At 37.8% G+C, this 18,070-nt stretch overlaps 1 protein-coding gene across 4 annotated transcripts in view; it reads right to left on the bottom strand.

Moving 5' to 3' along the window:
- The window catches only part of LRRC9 (leucine rich repeat containing 9), a 109,414-nt gene extending 91,632 nt beyond the window's left edge, over window positions 1-17,782 (bottom strand). For all 4 annotated transcript variants that reach the window (XR_004286014.1, XM_032344367.1, XM_032344366.1 and 1 more), the window contains exons 1-6: window positions 17,735-17,782; window positions 17,256-17,474; window positions 15,867-16,007; window positions 15,261-15,324; window positions 14,878-14,948; window positions 9,789-9,971 (exon numbers count right to left, since the gene is read on the bottom strand). Coding sequence is in view for 3 of the 4 variants with exons in the window: in XM_032344367.1 (XP_032200258.1) it covers window positions 9,789-9,971; window positions 14,878-14,948; window positions 15,261-15,324; window positions 15,867-16,007; window positions 17,256-17,474; window positions 17,735-17,782 (726 nt within the window). In the remaining variant the exon portion in view is untranslated. The remainder of the gene's footprint in view (window positions 1-9,788; window positions 9,972-14,877; window positions 14,949-15,260; window positions 15,325-15,866; window positions 16,008-17,255; window positions 17,475-17,734) is intronic.
- Between the last annotated feature and the right edge of the window lie 288 nt (window positions 17,783-18,070).

Below are 18,070 nucleotides of genomic sequence, written 5' to 3'. Positions count from 1 at the left end.
AGTGGCAATCCTTATATCAGATCAATTAGATTTTAAGCCAAAGACTATAATAAGAGATGAGGAAGAACACTATATCATACTCAAAGGGTCTGTCCAACAAGAAGATTTAACAATTTTAAATATCTATGCCCCCAACGTGGGAGCAGCCAACTATATAAACCAATTAATAACAAAATCAAAGAAACACATCAACAATAATACAATAATAGTAGGGGACTTTAACACTCCCCTCACTGAAATGGACAGATCATCCAAGCAAAAGATCAGCAAGGAAATAAAGGCCTTAAACGACACACTGGATCAGATGGACATCACAGATATATTCAGAATATTTCATCCCAAAGCAACAGAATACACATTCTTCTCTAGTGCACATGGAACATTCTCCAGAATAGATCACATCCTCGGTCCTAAATCAGGACTCAACCGGTATCAAAAGATTGGGATCATTCCCTGCATATTTTCAGACCACAATGCTCTAAAGCTAGAACTCAACCATAAAAGGAAGTTTGGAAAGAACCCAAATACATGGAGACTAAACAGCATCCTTCTAAAGAATGAATGGGTCAACCAGGAAATTAAAGAAGAATTGAAAAAAATCATGGAAACAAATGATAATGAAAATACAACGGTTCAAAATCTGTGGGACACAACAAAGGCAGTCCTGAGAGGAAAATATATAGCGGTACAAGCCTTTCTCAAGAAACAAGAAAGGTCTCAGGTACACAACCTAACCCTACACCTAAAGGAGCTGGAGAAAGAACAAGAAAGAAACCCTAAGCCCAGCAGGAGGAGAGAAATCATAAAGATCAGAGCAGAAATCAATGAAATAGAAACCAAAAAAACAATAGAACAAATCAACGAAACTAGGAGCTGGTTCTTTGAAAGAATTAATAAAATTGATAAACCCCTGGCCCGACTTATCAAAAAGAAAAGAGAAAGGACCCAAATAAATAAAATCATGAATGAAAGAGGAGAGATCACAACTAACACCAAAGAAATACAAACTATTATAAGAACATACTATGAACAACTCTACGCCAATAAATTTGACAATCTGGAAGAAATGGATGCATTCCTAGAAACATATAAACTACCACAACTGAACCAGGAAGAAATAGAAAGCCTGAACAGACCCATAACCAGTAAGGAGATTGAAACAGTCATTAAAAATCTCCAAACAAACAAAAGCCCAGGGCCAGACGGCTTCCTGGGGGAATTCTACCAAACATTTAAAGAAGAACTAATTCCTATTCTCCTGAAACTGTTCCAAAAAATAGAAATGGAAGGAAAACTTCCAAACTCATTTTATGAGGCCAGCATCACCTTGATCCCAAAACCAGACAAGGATCCCACCAAAAAAGAGAGCTATAGACCGATATCCTTGATGAACACAGATGCGAAAATACTCAACAAAATACTAGCCAATAGGATTCAACAGTACATTAAAAAGATTATTCACCACGACCAAGTGGGATTTATTCCAGGGCTGCAAGGTTGGTTCAACATCCGCAAATCAGTCAATGTGATACAACACATCAATAAAAGAAAGAACAAGAACCATATGATACTCTCAATAGATGCTGAAAAAGCATTTGACAAAGTACAGCATCCCTTCCTGATCAAAACTCTTCAAAGTGTAGGGATAGAGGGCACATACCTCAATATCATCAAAGCCATCTATGAAAAACCCACCGCAAATATCATTCTCAATGGAGAAAAACTGAAAGCTTTTCCGCTAAGGTCAGGAACACGGCAGGGATGTCCATTATCACCACTGCTATTCAACATAGTACTAGAGGTCCTAGCCTCAGCAATCAGACAACAAAAGGAAATTAAAGGCATCCAAATCGGCAAAGAAGAAGTCAAATTATCACTCTTCGCAGATGATATGATACTATATGTGGAAAACCCAAAAGACTCCACTCCAAAACTGCTAGAACTTATACAGGAATTCAGTAAAGTGTCAGGATATAAAATCAATGCACAGAAATCAGTTGCATTTCTCTACACCAACAGCAAGACAGAAGAAAGAGAAATTAAGGAGTCAATCCCATTTACAATTGCACCCAAAACCATAAGATACCTAGGAATAAACCTAACCAAAGAGACACAGAATCTATACTCAGAAAACTATAAAGTACTCATGAAAGAAATTGAGGAAGACACAAAGAAATGGAAAAATGTTCCATGCTCCTGGATTGGAAGAATAAATATTGTGAAAATGTCTATGCTACCTAAAGCAATCTACACATTTAATGCAATTCCTATCAAAGTACCATCCATCTTTTTAAAGAAATGGAACAAATAATGCTAAAATTTATATGGAACCAGAAAAGACCTCGAATAGCCAAAGGGATATTGAAAAAGAAAGCCAACGTTGGTGGCATCACAATTCCGGACTTCAAGCTCTATTACAAAGCTGTCGTCATCAAGACAGCATGGTACTGGCACAAAAACAGACACATAGATCAATGGAACAGAATAGAGAGCCCAGAAATAGACCCTCAACTCTATGGTCAACTAATCTTCGACAAAGCAGGAAAGAATGTCCAATGGAAAAAAGACAGCCTCTTCAATAAATGGTGCTGGGAAAATTGGACAGCCACATGCAGAAAAATGAAATTGGACCATTTCCTTACACCACACACAAAAATAGACTCAAAATGGATGAAGGACCTCAATGTGCGAAAGGAATCCATCAAAATCCTTGAGGAGAACACAGGCAGCAACCTCTTTGACCTCTGCCGCAGCAACATCTTCCTAGGAACAACGCAAAAGGCAAGGGAAGCAAGGGCAAAAATGAACTATTGGGATTTCATCAAGATCAAAAGCTTTTGCACAGCAAAGGAAACAGTTAACAAAATCAAAAGACAACTGACAGAATGGGAGAAGATATTTGCAAATGACATATCAGATAAAGGACTAGTGTCCAGAATCTATAAAGAACTTAGCAGACTCAACACCCAAAGAACAAATAATCCAATCAAGAAATGGGCAGAGGACATGAACAGACATTTCTGCAAAGAAGACATCCAGATGGCCAACAAGCACATGAAAAAGTGCTCCATATCACTCGGCATCAGGGAAATACAAATCAAAAACACAATGAGATATCACCTCACACCAGTCAGAATGGCTAAAATCAACAAGTCAGGAAATGACAGATGCTGGCGAGGATGCGGAGAAAGGGGAACCCTCCTACACTGTTGGTGGGAATGCAAGCTGGTGCAGCCACTCTGGAAAACAGCATGGAGGTTCCTCAAAATGTTGAAAATAGAACTGCCCTATGACCCAGCAATTGCACTATTGGGTATTTACCCTAAGGATACAAACGTAGTGATCCAAAGGGGCACATGCACCCGAATGTTTATAGCAGCAATGTCCACAATAGCCAAACTATGGAAAGAACCTAGATGTCCATCAACAGATGAATGGATCAAGAAGATGTGGTATATATACACAATGGAATACTATGCAGCCATCAAAAGAAATGAAATCTTGCCATTTGCGACAACATGGATGGAACTAGAGCGTATCATGCTTAGCGAAATAAGTCAAGCAGAGAAAGACAACTATCATATGATCTCCCTGATATGAGGAAGTGGTGATGCAACATGGGGGCTTAAGTGGGTAGGAGAAGAATAAATGAAACAAGATGGGATTGGGAGGGAGACAAACCATAAGTGACTTTTAATCTCACAAAACAAACTGAGGGTTGCTGGGGGGAGGGGGTTTGGGAGAAGGGGGTGGGATTATGGACATTGGGGAGGGTATGTGCTTTGGTGAGTGCTGTGAAGTGTGTAAACCTGGTGATTCACAGACCTGTACCCCTGGGGATAGAGTATTATGCCTCCATCAGAAAAGATGAATACCCAACTTTTGTAGCAACATGGACGGGACTGGAAGAGATTATGCTGAGTGAAATAAGTCAAGCAGAGAGAGTCAATTATCATATGGTTTCACTTATTTGTGGAGCATAACAAATAGCATGGAGGACATGGGGACTTAGAGTGGAGAAGGGAGTTGGGGGAAATTGGAAGGGGAGGTGAACCATGAGAGACTATGGACTCTGAAAAACAATCTGAGGGTTTTGAAGGGACGAGGGGTGGGAGGTTGGGGTACCAGGTGGTGGGTATTATAGAGGGCACGGATTGCATGGAGCACGGGGTGTGGTGCAAAAATAATGAATACTGTTATGCTGGAAATAAAAAAAAATAAAATATTAAAAAAAAAATAAAATAAAAATCTGGGAGATCATCTTCAAAAAAAAAAAAAGAAGTATGATATTAAAACATTATTTGTTGCTTATCTGAAATTTAAATTTAACCTGGGAATCCCTTAAGTGGGGGGACAAAAAATAGTCTTTCTTTAGCTTTTAATCTTTTTAAAAGTTTTATTTGAGAGAGAGAGCAAGAGAGAGAGAGAGAGAGCCCAAGTTAGTGGGGGGCAGGGGGAGACAGGGGCAGAGGGACAGGGAGAAGCAGAAACCATGCTGAGCAGGGACCCTGAGATCACGACGTAAGCCAAAGGCAGAGGCTAAGCCAACTGAGCCACCCCGGCACCCCTAATTTTTATTTTTGAATAATATATTCATGTTTTAAACATCAAAATAATTGAAGAGTGTACAATGAAAAGTCTACTGCCCACACCTGTTTCCCATCTGCCCAGTTGCCCCCACCTTCCACAGATATCTATGGATTTCAGTTTCTAGTATATCCCTGCACAGTTTCTTCTACATGCTTCTATATTTTATTAAGAATATACCTATGTCTGATTGACAGAATGGGAGAAGATATTTGCAAACAACATATCAGATAAAGGGCTAGTATCCGAAATCTATAAAGAGCTTAGCAAACTCAACACCCAAAGAACAAGTAATCCAATCAAGAAATGGGCAGAGGACATGAACAGACATTTCTGCAAAGAAGATAGCCAGATGGCCAACAGACACATGAAAAAGTGCTCCACATCACTCAGCATCAGAGAAATACAAATCCAAACCACAATGAGATACCACCTCACACCAGTCAGAATGGCTAAAATTAACAAGTCAGGAAATGACAGATGCCGGCGAGGATGTGGGGGAAACCCTCCTACACTGTTGGTGGGAATGCAAGCTGGTGCAACCACTCTGGAAAACAGCATGGAGGTTCCTCAAAAAGTTGAAAATAGAGCTATCCTATGACCCAGCAATTGCACTACTGGGTATTTACCCTAAAGACACAAATGTAGTGATCTGAAGGGGCACGTGCACCGGAATGTTTATAGCAGCAATGTTTACAATAGCCAAGCTATGGAAAGAACCTAGATGTCCATCAACAGATGAATGGATAAAGAAGATGTGGTATAGATACACAATGGAATACTATGCAGCCATCAAAATAAATGAAATCTTGCCATTTGTGACAACATGGATGGAACTAGAGGATATTATGCTTAGCGAAATAAGTCAATCGGAGAAAGACAACTATCATATGATCTCCCTGATATGAGGAAATGGAGATGCAACGTGGGGGGTTTGGGGGATAGGAAAAGAATAAATGAAACAAGATGGAATTGGGAGGGAGACAAACCATAAGTGACTCTTATAAACAGGTATTTTTATCCCCAGGGGTACAGGTCTGTGAATCGCCAGGTTTACACACTTCACAGCACTCACCAAAGCACATACCCTCCCCAATGTCCATAACCCCACCCCCCCTTCTCTCAACCCCCCTCCCCCCAGCAACCCTCAGTTTGTTTTGTAAGATTAAGACCATAAGTGACTCTTAATCTCACAAAACAAACTGAGGGTTGCTGGGGGAAGGGGGGCCGGGAGAGGGGGGTGGGGATATAGACATTGGGGAGGGGATGTGCTGTGAAGTGTGTAAACCTGGCGATCCACAGACCTGTACCCCGGGGATAAAAATACATTATATGTTTATAAAAAAATTAAAAATTTAATAAATTGGGGGGGGGAATATAACTATGTCTGGATTTAGGAACATACATTGTGAGATTTTACTATTCCTGAACTCTTTCAAAATCACTTACAGTGTTACAACAATAAATAAGAATTATCAGAGTTTTTTTTGTCCGTGCTTGAGGGTATATACTAACACTTTGGAAAAGCGGAGAAGATTATGTTGTAAATTGTAAATACGTGGCAAACTGACTTTGTAGGCTACTCTACTCAATTTGCTTTTTTGCGTTTGGACTTTTGAGAATGTTGAACTCATTTTTCACTCAGTTCCACTTTGGTAGAATTACTTATTTATTACAGTAAGAATTTTTTTTAATAGTCTAACTGTAATGTTAAATCCAGTCGCATGTTTATACTAACAAAATTCGTTCCATTTGCTTCTTTGATTACCAAAAAGAATGAAAAGTCATAGGCTCAACTAAGTTTCATAGTAATTATTTTTATAGTATTTAACAATTAAAATGGGTTTTATGCCCATTAACTCACTGCATCTCTACAATAACAGGACAGGGACTATTTTTATTATCACTATATTAATAGTGCAGAAAACTGAAGTTTGGGAAGGGAAAGGCCTTGCCAAGTGACTGGTTGCAATGGATACAACTGGAGCTTGAATCCAAGTCTTCTGTTTTGAACTCCCATATTCGTCCCTCTTTCCCATGCTGACTCCATGGTGATCCTCCTGACTTTACTTGTCACTTATAGTATACATAAATGACTCACAGTCATGGGTGAAAATTTGAAGAATCAACAGTACTCTCTGCTCAAGGGCTTATCACACTGGAGAATTCCTACAACCTGGCACAACCTGTCTTCTTATGAATGGTAATGAAGAAAAAGTATCTTGGGAATCCATATGCAATCCTTAAATAAAAATACTTTGAATTTGAAAAGTCATCTTGATCTAAATAAAAACCTGAGCTATATTATATATCTTATTTTTGCCTTAAAAGGGTAAAGAAAGAGAAGATATAAGGAATGATGTAACAATTCCTTATTTTATTCTTTTAATGATAGTACTTTGACATACACAAGACTAAACCAAATGTTATGACAATCTTAGGCAGAATGTCAAAAGAACCTCTCTTACTTCTCCTCTTCCATCTCTTCTCCAGGTTCCTCTTCTCTCCCCAGTCTCTAACACCCAACCAACACACTTCCCCATTTACACCATTCCCTGGGTGATTTCTCCAGTCCCTGGCTCTATGCACCATCTATCTGCCTTCAACTCTCATATTTGTATCTCCAACCCTGGCAACTCTCTTAAGTAGCAGACTCATATACCCAACTACTTACTGAACATATCCTCTTAGATGTTCAAAAGACTGCTCAAAATTTACATGCCTAAGAGGCACTTGGGTGGGTGGCACAGTCAGTTAAGTGTCAGACTTGATTTTGGCTCAGGTCATGATCTCAGGATTATAAGATCAAGTCTGAATCAGGCTCTGCTCTCAGAGGAGAGCCTGTTTCTCTCCCTCTCCCTCTGCCCTTTCCCCCACTTGCATGTGGGCGTGCTCTCTCTCTCTCAAGTAAATAAATCTTAAAAAAATTTTTACATGCTTAAAATTAAGCCATGATTTTTCCTTTTTTTTTTTTTTTTAAAGATTTTATTTATTTATTTGACAGACAGAGATTACAAGTAGGCAAAGAGGCAGGCAGAGAGAGAGGGAGGGAAGCAGGCTCCCTGCCGAGCAGAGAGCCCGATGCGGGGCTCCATCCCAGGACCCTGGGATCATGACCTGAGCTGAAGGCAGAGGCTTTAACCTACTGAGCCACCCAGGCGCCCCATGATTTTTCCTTTTAACCTACTCCTTCCCTATTCTTCCTCATCTCATTAAGAGCAACTTCTTCCCTCCTTCAGTTGCTGAGGCCAGTAACTTGGAATTCCTCTATTTCTTTCCTCTGCACCTCACATCCAAACTATCAGCAAATCCAGATGGTTTCCGCCCTTCTAACTACTACAGAATGTGACTACTTTTCGCCATCTCCTCCACTAACTCTTTGTATCAAACCATCAACACCTTTCATCCCAGTGACTGGGCTCTAACTGGTTTCTCTGCACTCGCCTTTTCCCTCAAATCCCCTATTCTTAATCCATTAGCCAAAAGGATCCCTTTAAAACATAAGTCATTTTGTCTCTCCTCTTTGAAATTTTCCAGTGACTCCACCACACTCAAAGTAAAAGCCAAAATCTTTACAACATCCTACAGTCTCATATGATCCCCCTCCGCCATTCCTGTCTTCATCTCTTCTCTTCCTCTCACTTACTCAGCTCCACCTACACTAACCTCCTGTTCCTTAAATATGAGAGGCATGCTCCTGCCTCAAGTGCTTTGCATTTGCTGATCCCTAAAAAGCTTGCTCACTTACTTCCTTCAGGTCTCTAGGGCCTAAGTGCTGCTTGAGGAAATCCTCTCCCAACAATTCTATATACAATAGCCAACACACCTCCTGCTGCCCCCACCAATAATCCTATTTTCTTCGCCCTTGTTTTATTTTTCTCCATAACATTTATCACTACTGAGGTACTAGTTGTTTTCCTACTTAGGTGCTTATTATTTGTCTTCTCTCATAAGAATGTAAACTCTAAGCAGCAGGGATTTTGTTGGCTTCAGTCACTCTATACCTTTAGGGCCTGAGCTGTGCCTGGAATGTAACAGGTATTAAATATTTGTTGGATAAGTTAATAAGCCAAGTAATTTCATGAAGCATCTACCAGCTCACCTTTGAAGAAACTGCCTAATGTAAAACTCTGCAGATATATGGATATTTCAAAAAATGTGTTATTGTGAAGTTTTACTTTATTTTTGACTTAACACTGTTAGAGAAGACATTCTTCCCTCAATCTCCAATGACTCTGCTCATCTGCTAGTAGACAAGAACTCTAGCTTGATGCTGCAAGACAGCTCATTTTTAGGTTGGGGAGGGAGAAAGGATAATCTAAGTTATGGAAAAAAGAGAGGAGAGAATGGAACCTGAGAATACATCCTCAGGCTAGTAAGAGAAGAGGGACAAGATAAATAGATAAAGGCATGGTTTATATTGAGATGATAGATGAGCCACAAGGAAAAGATGGGAGGGCTCATGCTTGGCACTTTCTAGATGCTCAAAACCTATTTACTGGATGGTTAACTGGATGAACAAATGTGGCACACTGGACTGTAAGGAGAGGAAGAAATACAGTGTGGAAAGACTATTAATAAATATGGCGAGTTCCTAAGCACTCCAATCTGAAACAATTCTTTGATGGCATGTGAAAGTAGCCCCTTTACTGGGAGGTTCATTGTCAGTTAACAGCCCAGGAACGGCTCTCTCCAAGATGTGAGAGCTCTTCAAGATTTTGGGGGCGCAGGGGTTGATCCACCTGTACTTCTAAGGAACCCCAAACCATCTCCCATTAGATTAAAATCTACCTAATCCTGGCATACTACCATCAACCATGGACATTTTCTAATTTTGATATATAGTATTCCAAATGAGAGGTTTACTTATTTCATTTCTACATTAGCTAATCCTTATTAATTTTTATATCTATAGCACTAGTTCAGTTATTCTTAGGACTCATGAAAATCAGATTTCTTTTGTTTTGTATAAATTATGCTTTTCTATTAATTCACCTTCCAGTAATGTCATCAAATTTGAGATTCTAGTACTAATATTATTATTTATATACATTTATGTGAAATAACCAGCTCACTGGGGCAAAAGCAAGATTTGGTGACAAGAACTGACAAGATAATACCACCTACCATATGTGGACACAGCCAGAAAGAAGCAGTTAATTAAACTTAAGTCACAGATATCTGATTAGGGATGCACTTACATCTGCCAGTTCCTTGATCTGTCTTGCTGACACATCAAATGTGTCAAGTCTTTGAAGGTTAGGCAAGTGATACAATACATGTGTAGAATAATTGCACAGCAGACAAACTGGATTGGTTTTATATTGAGGATCATTCAGACACAAATCCTTTAAGTGACACAGCCTGGTCAAGTTAGTGAGGTCCTAAAACAACAGCAATGATAATGCTCAATTAATTAATGGCAACAGTCCCATTTCTAAAGGAGGCATTTGAACACTTAAGATCACCCATAACTTAATGTCATGCATTTTACTATGTGCTTAAACATGTTAAAGTGGTTTAGTGGTGCCTTAGTGGCTCAGTTAAGTCGTTAAGTATCTGCCTTCGGCTCGGGTCATGATCCCAGGGTCCTGGGATTGAGGCCCACATTGGGCTCCCTGCTCGGCGGGAAGCCTGCTTCTTCTTCTCCCACTCCCCCTGTTTGTGTTCCCTCTCTCACTGTGTCTCTCTCTGTCAAATCACTCCCTCACTCAATCAATCAATCTTTTAAAAAAATAAAAAAATAAAGTGATTTAGATGGATAAATTTTTTTTCTCTAGTGAAAAATGTCAAGTACATGAAGAATAGATAGCAATAATTGAAAGCAGACTCTTCTATATTCAAAGAATATAGAAATATAGCAAATATTCTTTGAATATTTACTAAACATATATTCCATAACTGGGATCTTGGAGCCAGTCACCTGAGCACATTTATTAAGACAACGTTGCCTCCTCTGCACAGCCCCTTTGCTAACAAACCTCCCCAGTGTATCTGTAGGTCTCCTGCTTCCTTTGTTACCATTTCCCACACTTAGCACTCTAGGAACACTGCTTACCATTCTTCTGGGCCACCAGATCTTCTCTTCTCATCAAAGACTAGGGAACCCCTGTTCTGTTATAATCACCATTGATTTCCTGATTTTTAGGGGTTTTTGTTTCTTTGCTGTTTTTCTATAAATGTCCTTCCTACCATTTAAAGGCAACTGAAACCTAGGTTTCTCCTGAGGACCTCATTTTCCTCACACCCTGTGCAGGTCGGGGGTGGGGTAGATTAATAATGCACATCCAGACCAGTGCTTCTCCTGAACATCTTTTATCCTGAGGCTCAAGCCACTGTTTACACCTTCCTTTATTTGGCATCTGGCCCTTGCTTAACTCTTCGGTCTTGTCTCTTCTGTCTCAAACCTGACATTTCATGTTTTGGCTCGACCATACAAGTGGAAGTTGTAGAATGTGCTAGACCCTGACTTATCATTATACCTTCTCTCATGCTGCTGCCTTTGAGTGAACTGAATTTCATCCCAGTTTTACCTCTTAATCTGTCAAGACTCAGTCTAGTACCATCTTTTCTGGGAGTCTTGTTTCATCGCCCAAGTGTGAGGCAGAAGCTGCTACTATGAACTCTCTTAGCCACTGGGTTTACCTTTGTTACAGAATTTATCTCACCTCTATTACCAACTGCTTACATATACACAGGTCTAGAAGCTAAGGGTCTATATAGGCTTTGTGCCTCAGTCTCTAAGCTAGGAATGGTGATTATATTTTTTAAGTGTTGAAAAAACTAAAGAAGAACTGACGACAGAGGCCTGGCGGAGGAGGGTACTGTGGTGGGGCTGGCCTTAAACAGATGTAATGCTAGTTAGTAGAGTCAGAATCAGAGTTAAGGGAAATCCAAAGCAAAACCCAGGAAGTAATGGTTCTGAAGATAAAGTACAAATGGAATTGGGAAGTAAGTAGTGAAGTCAAGCTCGTAGAGTCAAAAGTAAGACAGGGTCAGGTGGCTGATGTGTGTCCGAACTCTCTCTGGCCAAGTGAGAACTTGGCTTGCTGGCTGGCACTGAGGCTAGTACTGGGCTCATGACAGAAGTCGGACTAAGCAGAGCTGCTCTGAAATGGAGATTTCTGGATAGAGCTGTGCAGAGAATTATTTGGTCAAATTCTGCAGGGGCAAAGGAAGGTAGGCTATCAGACTGTTCCAAGGAGTTAACACTCTCTTTGATTTCTGAGTGGCTATGTTGCCTTTGACTACCCATCTGAGCTATGATGAACTATCACTTGAATTACATTAACCTATTCTGTTTCAATCTACTCATCAAAAAAATATGGGTAAAAATTGGATTGTGAAAATTTATTATATGGCATAAAATTAAAAAGGTTCTCTGTAACAATGTTTTAGAAAAACACTGAAACATGATTCACAGCAACTTTTACTATTCTGACAGTAAGAATGTCCCTGAAACACTATTATCTTGAATTTTTATCTCTAATCTTTCCATGAACTCTGAACTCTGAGTAGGAACTCTGAAGTCTTACCCTACCCCCACCTATCTAAAAATCAGATGACACTGCAGTCTATGAAAGCACAAAATCTCACTGAAAATTAGTGTTACGGTACCTATTATGGATGGAAAGTAGCACAGAAGTTATTCCATCACCACCAGTATAGTATCTTTAAGGTGGGTGGAAAGATTAGAGATAAAAATTCAAGATAATAGTGTTTCAGGGACATTCTTACTGTCGGAATAGTAAAAGTTGCTGTGAATCATGTTTCAGTGTTTTTCTAAAACATTGTTACAGAGAACCTTTTTAATTTTATGCCATATAATAAATTTTCACAATCCAATTTTTACCCATATTTTTTTGATGAGTAGATTGAAACAGAATAGGTTAATGTAATTCAAGTGATAGTAATCACAAAATAGCAGATCTACTGAGTACTTACTGGGTGCTAGCCATTATTCTAAGAGCCTTACATTATTATTTTATTTAAACTTCATGTTACCACAGTACAATACTGCCTCTGGCTTATGGCAGGCCTGCAAGAGACAGATCTTCCTATGCAGCTATGCTCTTTTGCACCACAAGGCTGAAGCACCACATGCTAGCCAGGATAGGACAAAACCTTATCTTCATAGCATTGCGGACTTACCTTCTTCAGCTTCAACTCATAAATTCTCTCCCTCACTCTCTTCCAGCCACAGATTTCTAGTTTCTTGAATTTGCCATGCTCTTTCCCCCCTCAACTAGGTCCTTCACACTTAGCCTGGAATGCTCTTTCCCTAGGCACCTCCTACTCATGTCTCATAAGTTAGCTTAAAAATTGCCTCCCACAGCATTCCAAATTTATCTTTCATAGTTCCTTCTGCTCTCTTCTGCTGATGTTCTCAAATATACCCCTTGATTTCTTACCACCATATCTCCATGCATATTGTTCTCCCCATCTTAGAATGCCTACTTCCCACTGCATGTATATATATATTTAGTAATCTCTATACCCAATGTGGGGCTTGAACTCATGACCCCAAGATCAAGAGTCCCTCTGAATGCATTATAGAAGATCCTCCTCCAATGCCTACTGAAATTCTGTCAGCCCCTCAGTATTCACATCAAATACTTCCTCTTGAATTTGACCAATAAAATTTTGTTTAAACTTAGTATGTTTTTAAAAGTTTTGGTTAAAGTGCTTATAATATTCTGTCTCATTCTATAACTTTTTGGTATCTAATAGTCTTCTCTGAGTGAGCAAATGTGTATTTTCATAATGATCAATTCAAAATCATTTTTATAGTGAATTTATTCATCTTTGTTACTGTCTAGAGGAAGTGTTTGAGTATGCACTTTCAACTGGACATTGTCAAAATTGTAAATGCTGTATGTTTTCACCTACACTACATGCCATAAACATTAAGTCTTTTTGTTTTCCTCTATTTCATTCAAATGTTTATTGATACTTTACATGTAAAGTACTCTTTTAAGCATTGTGGATACAGCAGTGAACAAAATAGGCAAGGTTCCTGCACTCATGGAGCTTGTACTCTAGTAAGGGATGTGGATCAGTGCCAAGAAGAAAAAGCAATAAAAGAGTGATGGGAATGCTTCAGGTTAGGAAGGACAGTAGAGGTTATCGCTGTTTTACAAAAATTGGCCAGAAAAGGTATCACTAAGAACATCTGAACAAAATCCTGCAAGAAATGAGGAGATAAGCCATGAAGATATTTACTGGAAGAATATCCCAGAGCAAGTGCAAAGGCCCCAAGGTGAGAGCACTAGCTATGTTGAAGGACAGTGAGGAGACCAGAGTGGCTGGAAGGGAGTAAACAAAAGGGAAAGTGGTAGAAGCTGTGGTCAGAGACACAGTGCGAGGGAAGACTAGATTATATAGAATCTTGTGCGCCACTGTAGGAATTCTTTGAAAGAGATGAGAAGCCACCGGCATTTTGAGCAGAAGATTGATTTTATTTGACATATTTTTTAAGGAGCGGGTTTCTACACAGCAGGTTGCCGTGTAGAAAACACTCATAGTAGTGAAAGGGAGACCTGTTCAAAGGCTTCCCCCAACCCCCCGAATGCAGGTTAGAGATAATGGTGTCTTGAACCAGGTTAATAAAGATCTAGGTGGTAAAAAATGGTCAGGCTGGACATATCTGAAGGTATAGCCAATAGAATTTGTTGATGGATTAGATATGGGTTATGAAGGAAAAAGAGGAATAAAAAAAATGACTAAGGATTTTGGCTTAAGTTATTAGAAAAATGGAGATGCCATTTAGAGAGGTGCAGAAGGCTGCAGGAGAAGAAGGTTCAGTGAAGAGGAAATCAGTTTGAGTTAGGATAGCAGAATGTCTATAGTTCTGGGGAGTTATTAGGGAAAGTAGAAATAGAAATAGTTGTTAGGGAAAGTAGGAAGTTGGGGTAACAAATGAAGAAGAGATATTTAAAGTCATAAGATGATGAGATTATTTAGATAAGGAATACAGATAGTAATGAGAAAAGATCCTGGGACTAACCTGGAATAAACCATTTTTTTAGATGTTAGAAGATGAAAAACCAGAGGTATAGCCAGAAAGATCAGATGAAAACTAAGCTAAGTATAAATAGTTTCTTGTTTGGTTTTACTAGTGTCAGAGATCATTAGGGCCAACTTAATTAGCTGCCTCTAAAATTTCCTAGAGTATTGAATAGTCCAAAATAATTAAATTGCCCCTTAAGAAGGAACAATTTAGTGCATTTTCTACAATAATATGGTTCATGACCTAGGTTGTTAAATATAGACTGTTCCACTTAAACATACCTTGAAAGAACATATCTGGTTACCAGAAAGGTTTAATCTTTCCAGTTGTTCATTGGGATCAAGACATCGACCTTTAATTTAAAAAACAAGATGGAAGAAAAATTAAATTTTCTTTTTTTACCTCTTGTTCATATCCTATCATATTTCATAGTTGTATATGGTGTATATGATCACCATTTCTTGCATATAAGTAAGGCTAACAGTAACACTGTATAGTTAGTAACAACTGATTAGTATTTTCACATCCTATAATCATAGATTTAGAAATGCTCTGCAAAATATCATACAAAAGAATCTAAAAAAAGAAATCTAAGAATGTACTTTTCATACTGATAAAAAATTATTGTAGCATTATCTCATATTCCAAATGAAATAATACATACCAATGCTGCTTATTAGATTTCCAGCAAGGTTGAGGTCATTTAAATTCTTCAAAGTTTGCAAGCCCTAAAAATTTAGACAATATATCATTTAGAAGAAGTCAGTAAAATATATATTTATAAATGATCTGATCAATCTGGTTAGTTCTCCAAGTGCTCTGAGCACTGGGTACTGTGTACTTTCATAAGCACAGAAGTAAGTAAGGTGCTTTAATGCAGTCATCTTGTTTCTCTGGAACACAGAGAGAATTATTGGAATAGGGAACAGGGAGCGGAGGGGAGAAGGAAGAAGATGAGTAGGAAGAAAAACACATCACACAGAGTGTGTTTATAATCTTTGGCAAATTATATATACAACTTCGCTAAATCTCCATTTTTTTTTTAACTTTCAAGGAAGAAATAATATCCTACCTCCCAGGCTTGGTGGGAGGAGTAAAGAAAACATGGCATATGAAGTTTTCCACACATTAAAAATGCTATATACATGTTAGTTTTTCTTAACAATAATTAAGCTAGTCATAAATATGTCCTTAATATGATCTTGGACATTGTGATTAAAATTCCACAGGGGTAACTGACTTTACATACAAATTACTGAAATAATCTTACCTCAATATTTTTAATTGTATTGTGATTCAGCCAGAGAACCTCCAATCTGAATAATTTCTCTAAATTTTCTATTTTGGAAATTTTATTATAATATAAATACAGTTTTTCTAAATTTCTACATTCTTGAAGACCTCCAATTTTCTGTTAAAAAAAAAGAGACTGAAGAGTGTTATGTTTTCGCATTATCCTTTTAATAAAATAGATTATAAGTACATTTTCTTTTTAAAATCACATTTTATTGCAAAAATCTGTATCCAACAAAATAAACATTTTAAAGATTTTTAAAATTTATTTATTTTAGAGAGCGAGAGACAGCACATGCAGAGGAGTGGGGGGAGGTGGTGAAGGAAAGGAAGAAAATCTCAAGCAGACTCCACTCTGAGCTCGAAGTCTCAGGCTGGGCTCCATCTCACAACCCTGAGATCATGACTTGAGCCAAAATCAAGAGTTGGACCTTTATCCAACTGAACCACACAAGAGCCTCAAAATGAACTAAACATTTTAAAAGAGAAACCGTGCAATCCTTCTACCTAAATACAACTATTTCCAATGTTCATATTCTTTTAAAATTTTAACTCTATATCTATTTTTATACTATAATCATTATACCTATATAATTTTGTAGATTTTTTAAACTTAAGACCATCTAAAACATTTCTGTAATCATTCAAATAATACTTAATAATTACAAAATATTATATAAGCTACAATAACATTCTTAAAAATACCCATGTGTGAAATATTTGTTTAATTTTTTAAATATTATAAATAGTACTGCAACAGGTAACTTTATGTTGTTTTCTGCTGTTGATTTACTCCTCTAGGATTAAATCTTGAATTAGGGATTTCTGAGTTGAAAGGTATGCACCTTTCCTTGACTCATGACACATTTTGCAATCTTGCTTTTCACTACAGATGTTACAATTTTCTTTTTCTTTTTTCAGATTTTATTTTTAGGTAATCTTTGTACCCAAGGTGGACTTGAATTCACAACCTCAAGATCAGGAGTCGCATACTCCCCTGACCCAGCCAGGCACCCCTAGATGTTATAATCTTCACATAACCAATAGCGAGTGACTAAGTAAACCAATTTACTACTAAGCAACACTGGGCATTTTTTAGATCTGATATGATTACTATAAAGTAAAATATGTCTACATTTTGAGTCTTTGTTTCTATTTTCTCCTTTGTAGAAATCTATTTCTGTATTTTACCCATTTGTTTTGTTTGTTTTGATTTACTGGGTAAAGGGTTTTATTTTACTTCATCATGTATGGCCCTCTCCATCTGTTTTGATCCATGACTCACACATATATTTCAAGGAACTATCTTTCCAAGGCCAAAGAATTCAGCATAAAATACTTCATATATGGTTATGTTTAGACTTACCTCTATGCAGCATTCAGCAATCCAGAGTTCTTTAAGTTGTAAACAAGTTTCTAGCCCTGAAATTTCTTTTATATCTTGAGCAACAACTGTGAGACTTGTTAAATTAGGAAATAATGATAATCCAACTATACGGGGATACCCTGAGAAAAACATCTCCAGTTTTGAAGTATCTGATCCTTCTTGTCCAACCATCTCATAAGACAAACCATTGCATAAACACTGTTCCAAAAAAAGAAATTGGGTTATTGCCTATTTAAAATAATTTAAAAATTATTTTGCTATTAGAAATTATAAACTGTCAATCACACTGATGTCGTTTTAACTCACAAGAAGGTAAGTTATACCATATATATGGTTTTTCTCTACTTTCAAAGGTCATGGGGTAAAAGAAATCTAGGTCAGCTCCAGAAAGGAGTGTAAAAATGTTCCATTTAATATTCTTGCAAATGTAATTGTAAAGAAATTTGGCTTTGACTCACCAGTTCTTTAATTATTTCTTCCTGGTTTAGGTTTTCACATTCAATCATCTTCCATTAAAAATAAAGGTCATAATAATATATCTGTTAAGGAAAATGAAAAGTTGAAACAAGACAAATTCTAGAGTCATGTTATTCCAAGTTGAAGGGGCTTTAAAGCTACTTAGGTGGAATTACCCATATGTGGCCTGAAATTTTCACACAGTATAATACCAGCTATCTGTCTGGTCCCCAAGACAGTCCATTCCATCTCTAAAGTTTTCTGTTAGAAAATCAATTTATTTTGAATTTAATTCTGTGTCTCCATAACTCCACTCCATTGTTATTTTAACCCCTGAG

The sequence above is a fragment of the Mustela erminea genome, chromosome 5 (genome assembly GCF_009829155.1).
Source record: "Mustela erminea isolate mMusErm1 chromosome 5, mMusErm1.Pri, whole genome shotgun sequence".
NCBI classification, from domain to species: domain Eukaryota; kingdom Metazoa; phylum Chordata; class Mammalia; order Carnivora; family Mustelidae; genus Mustela; species Mustela erminea.
Note: the sequence above shows the minus strand (reverse complement) of the source record. Positions and strands in the feature narration are given on the sequence as shown.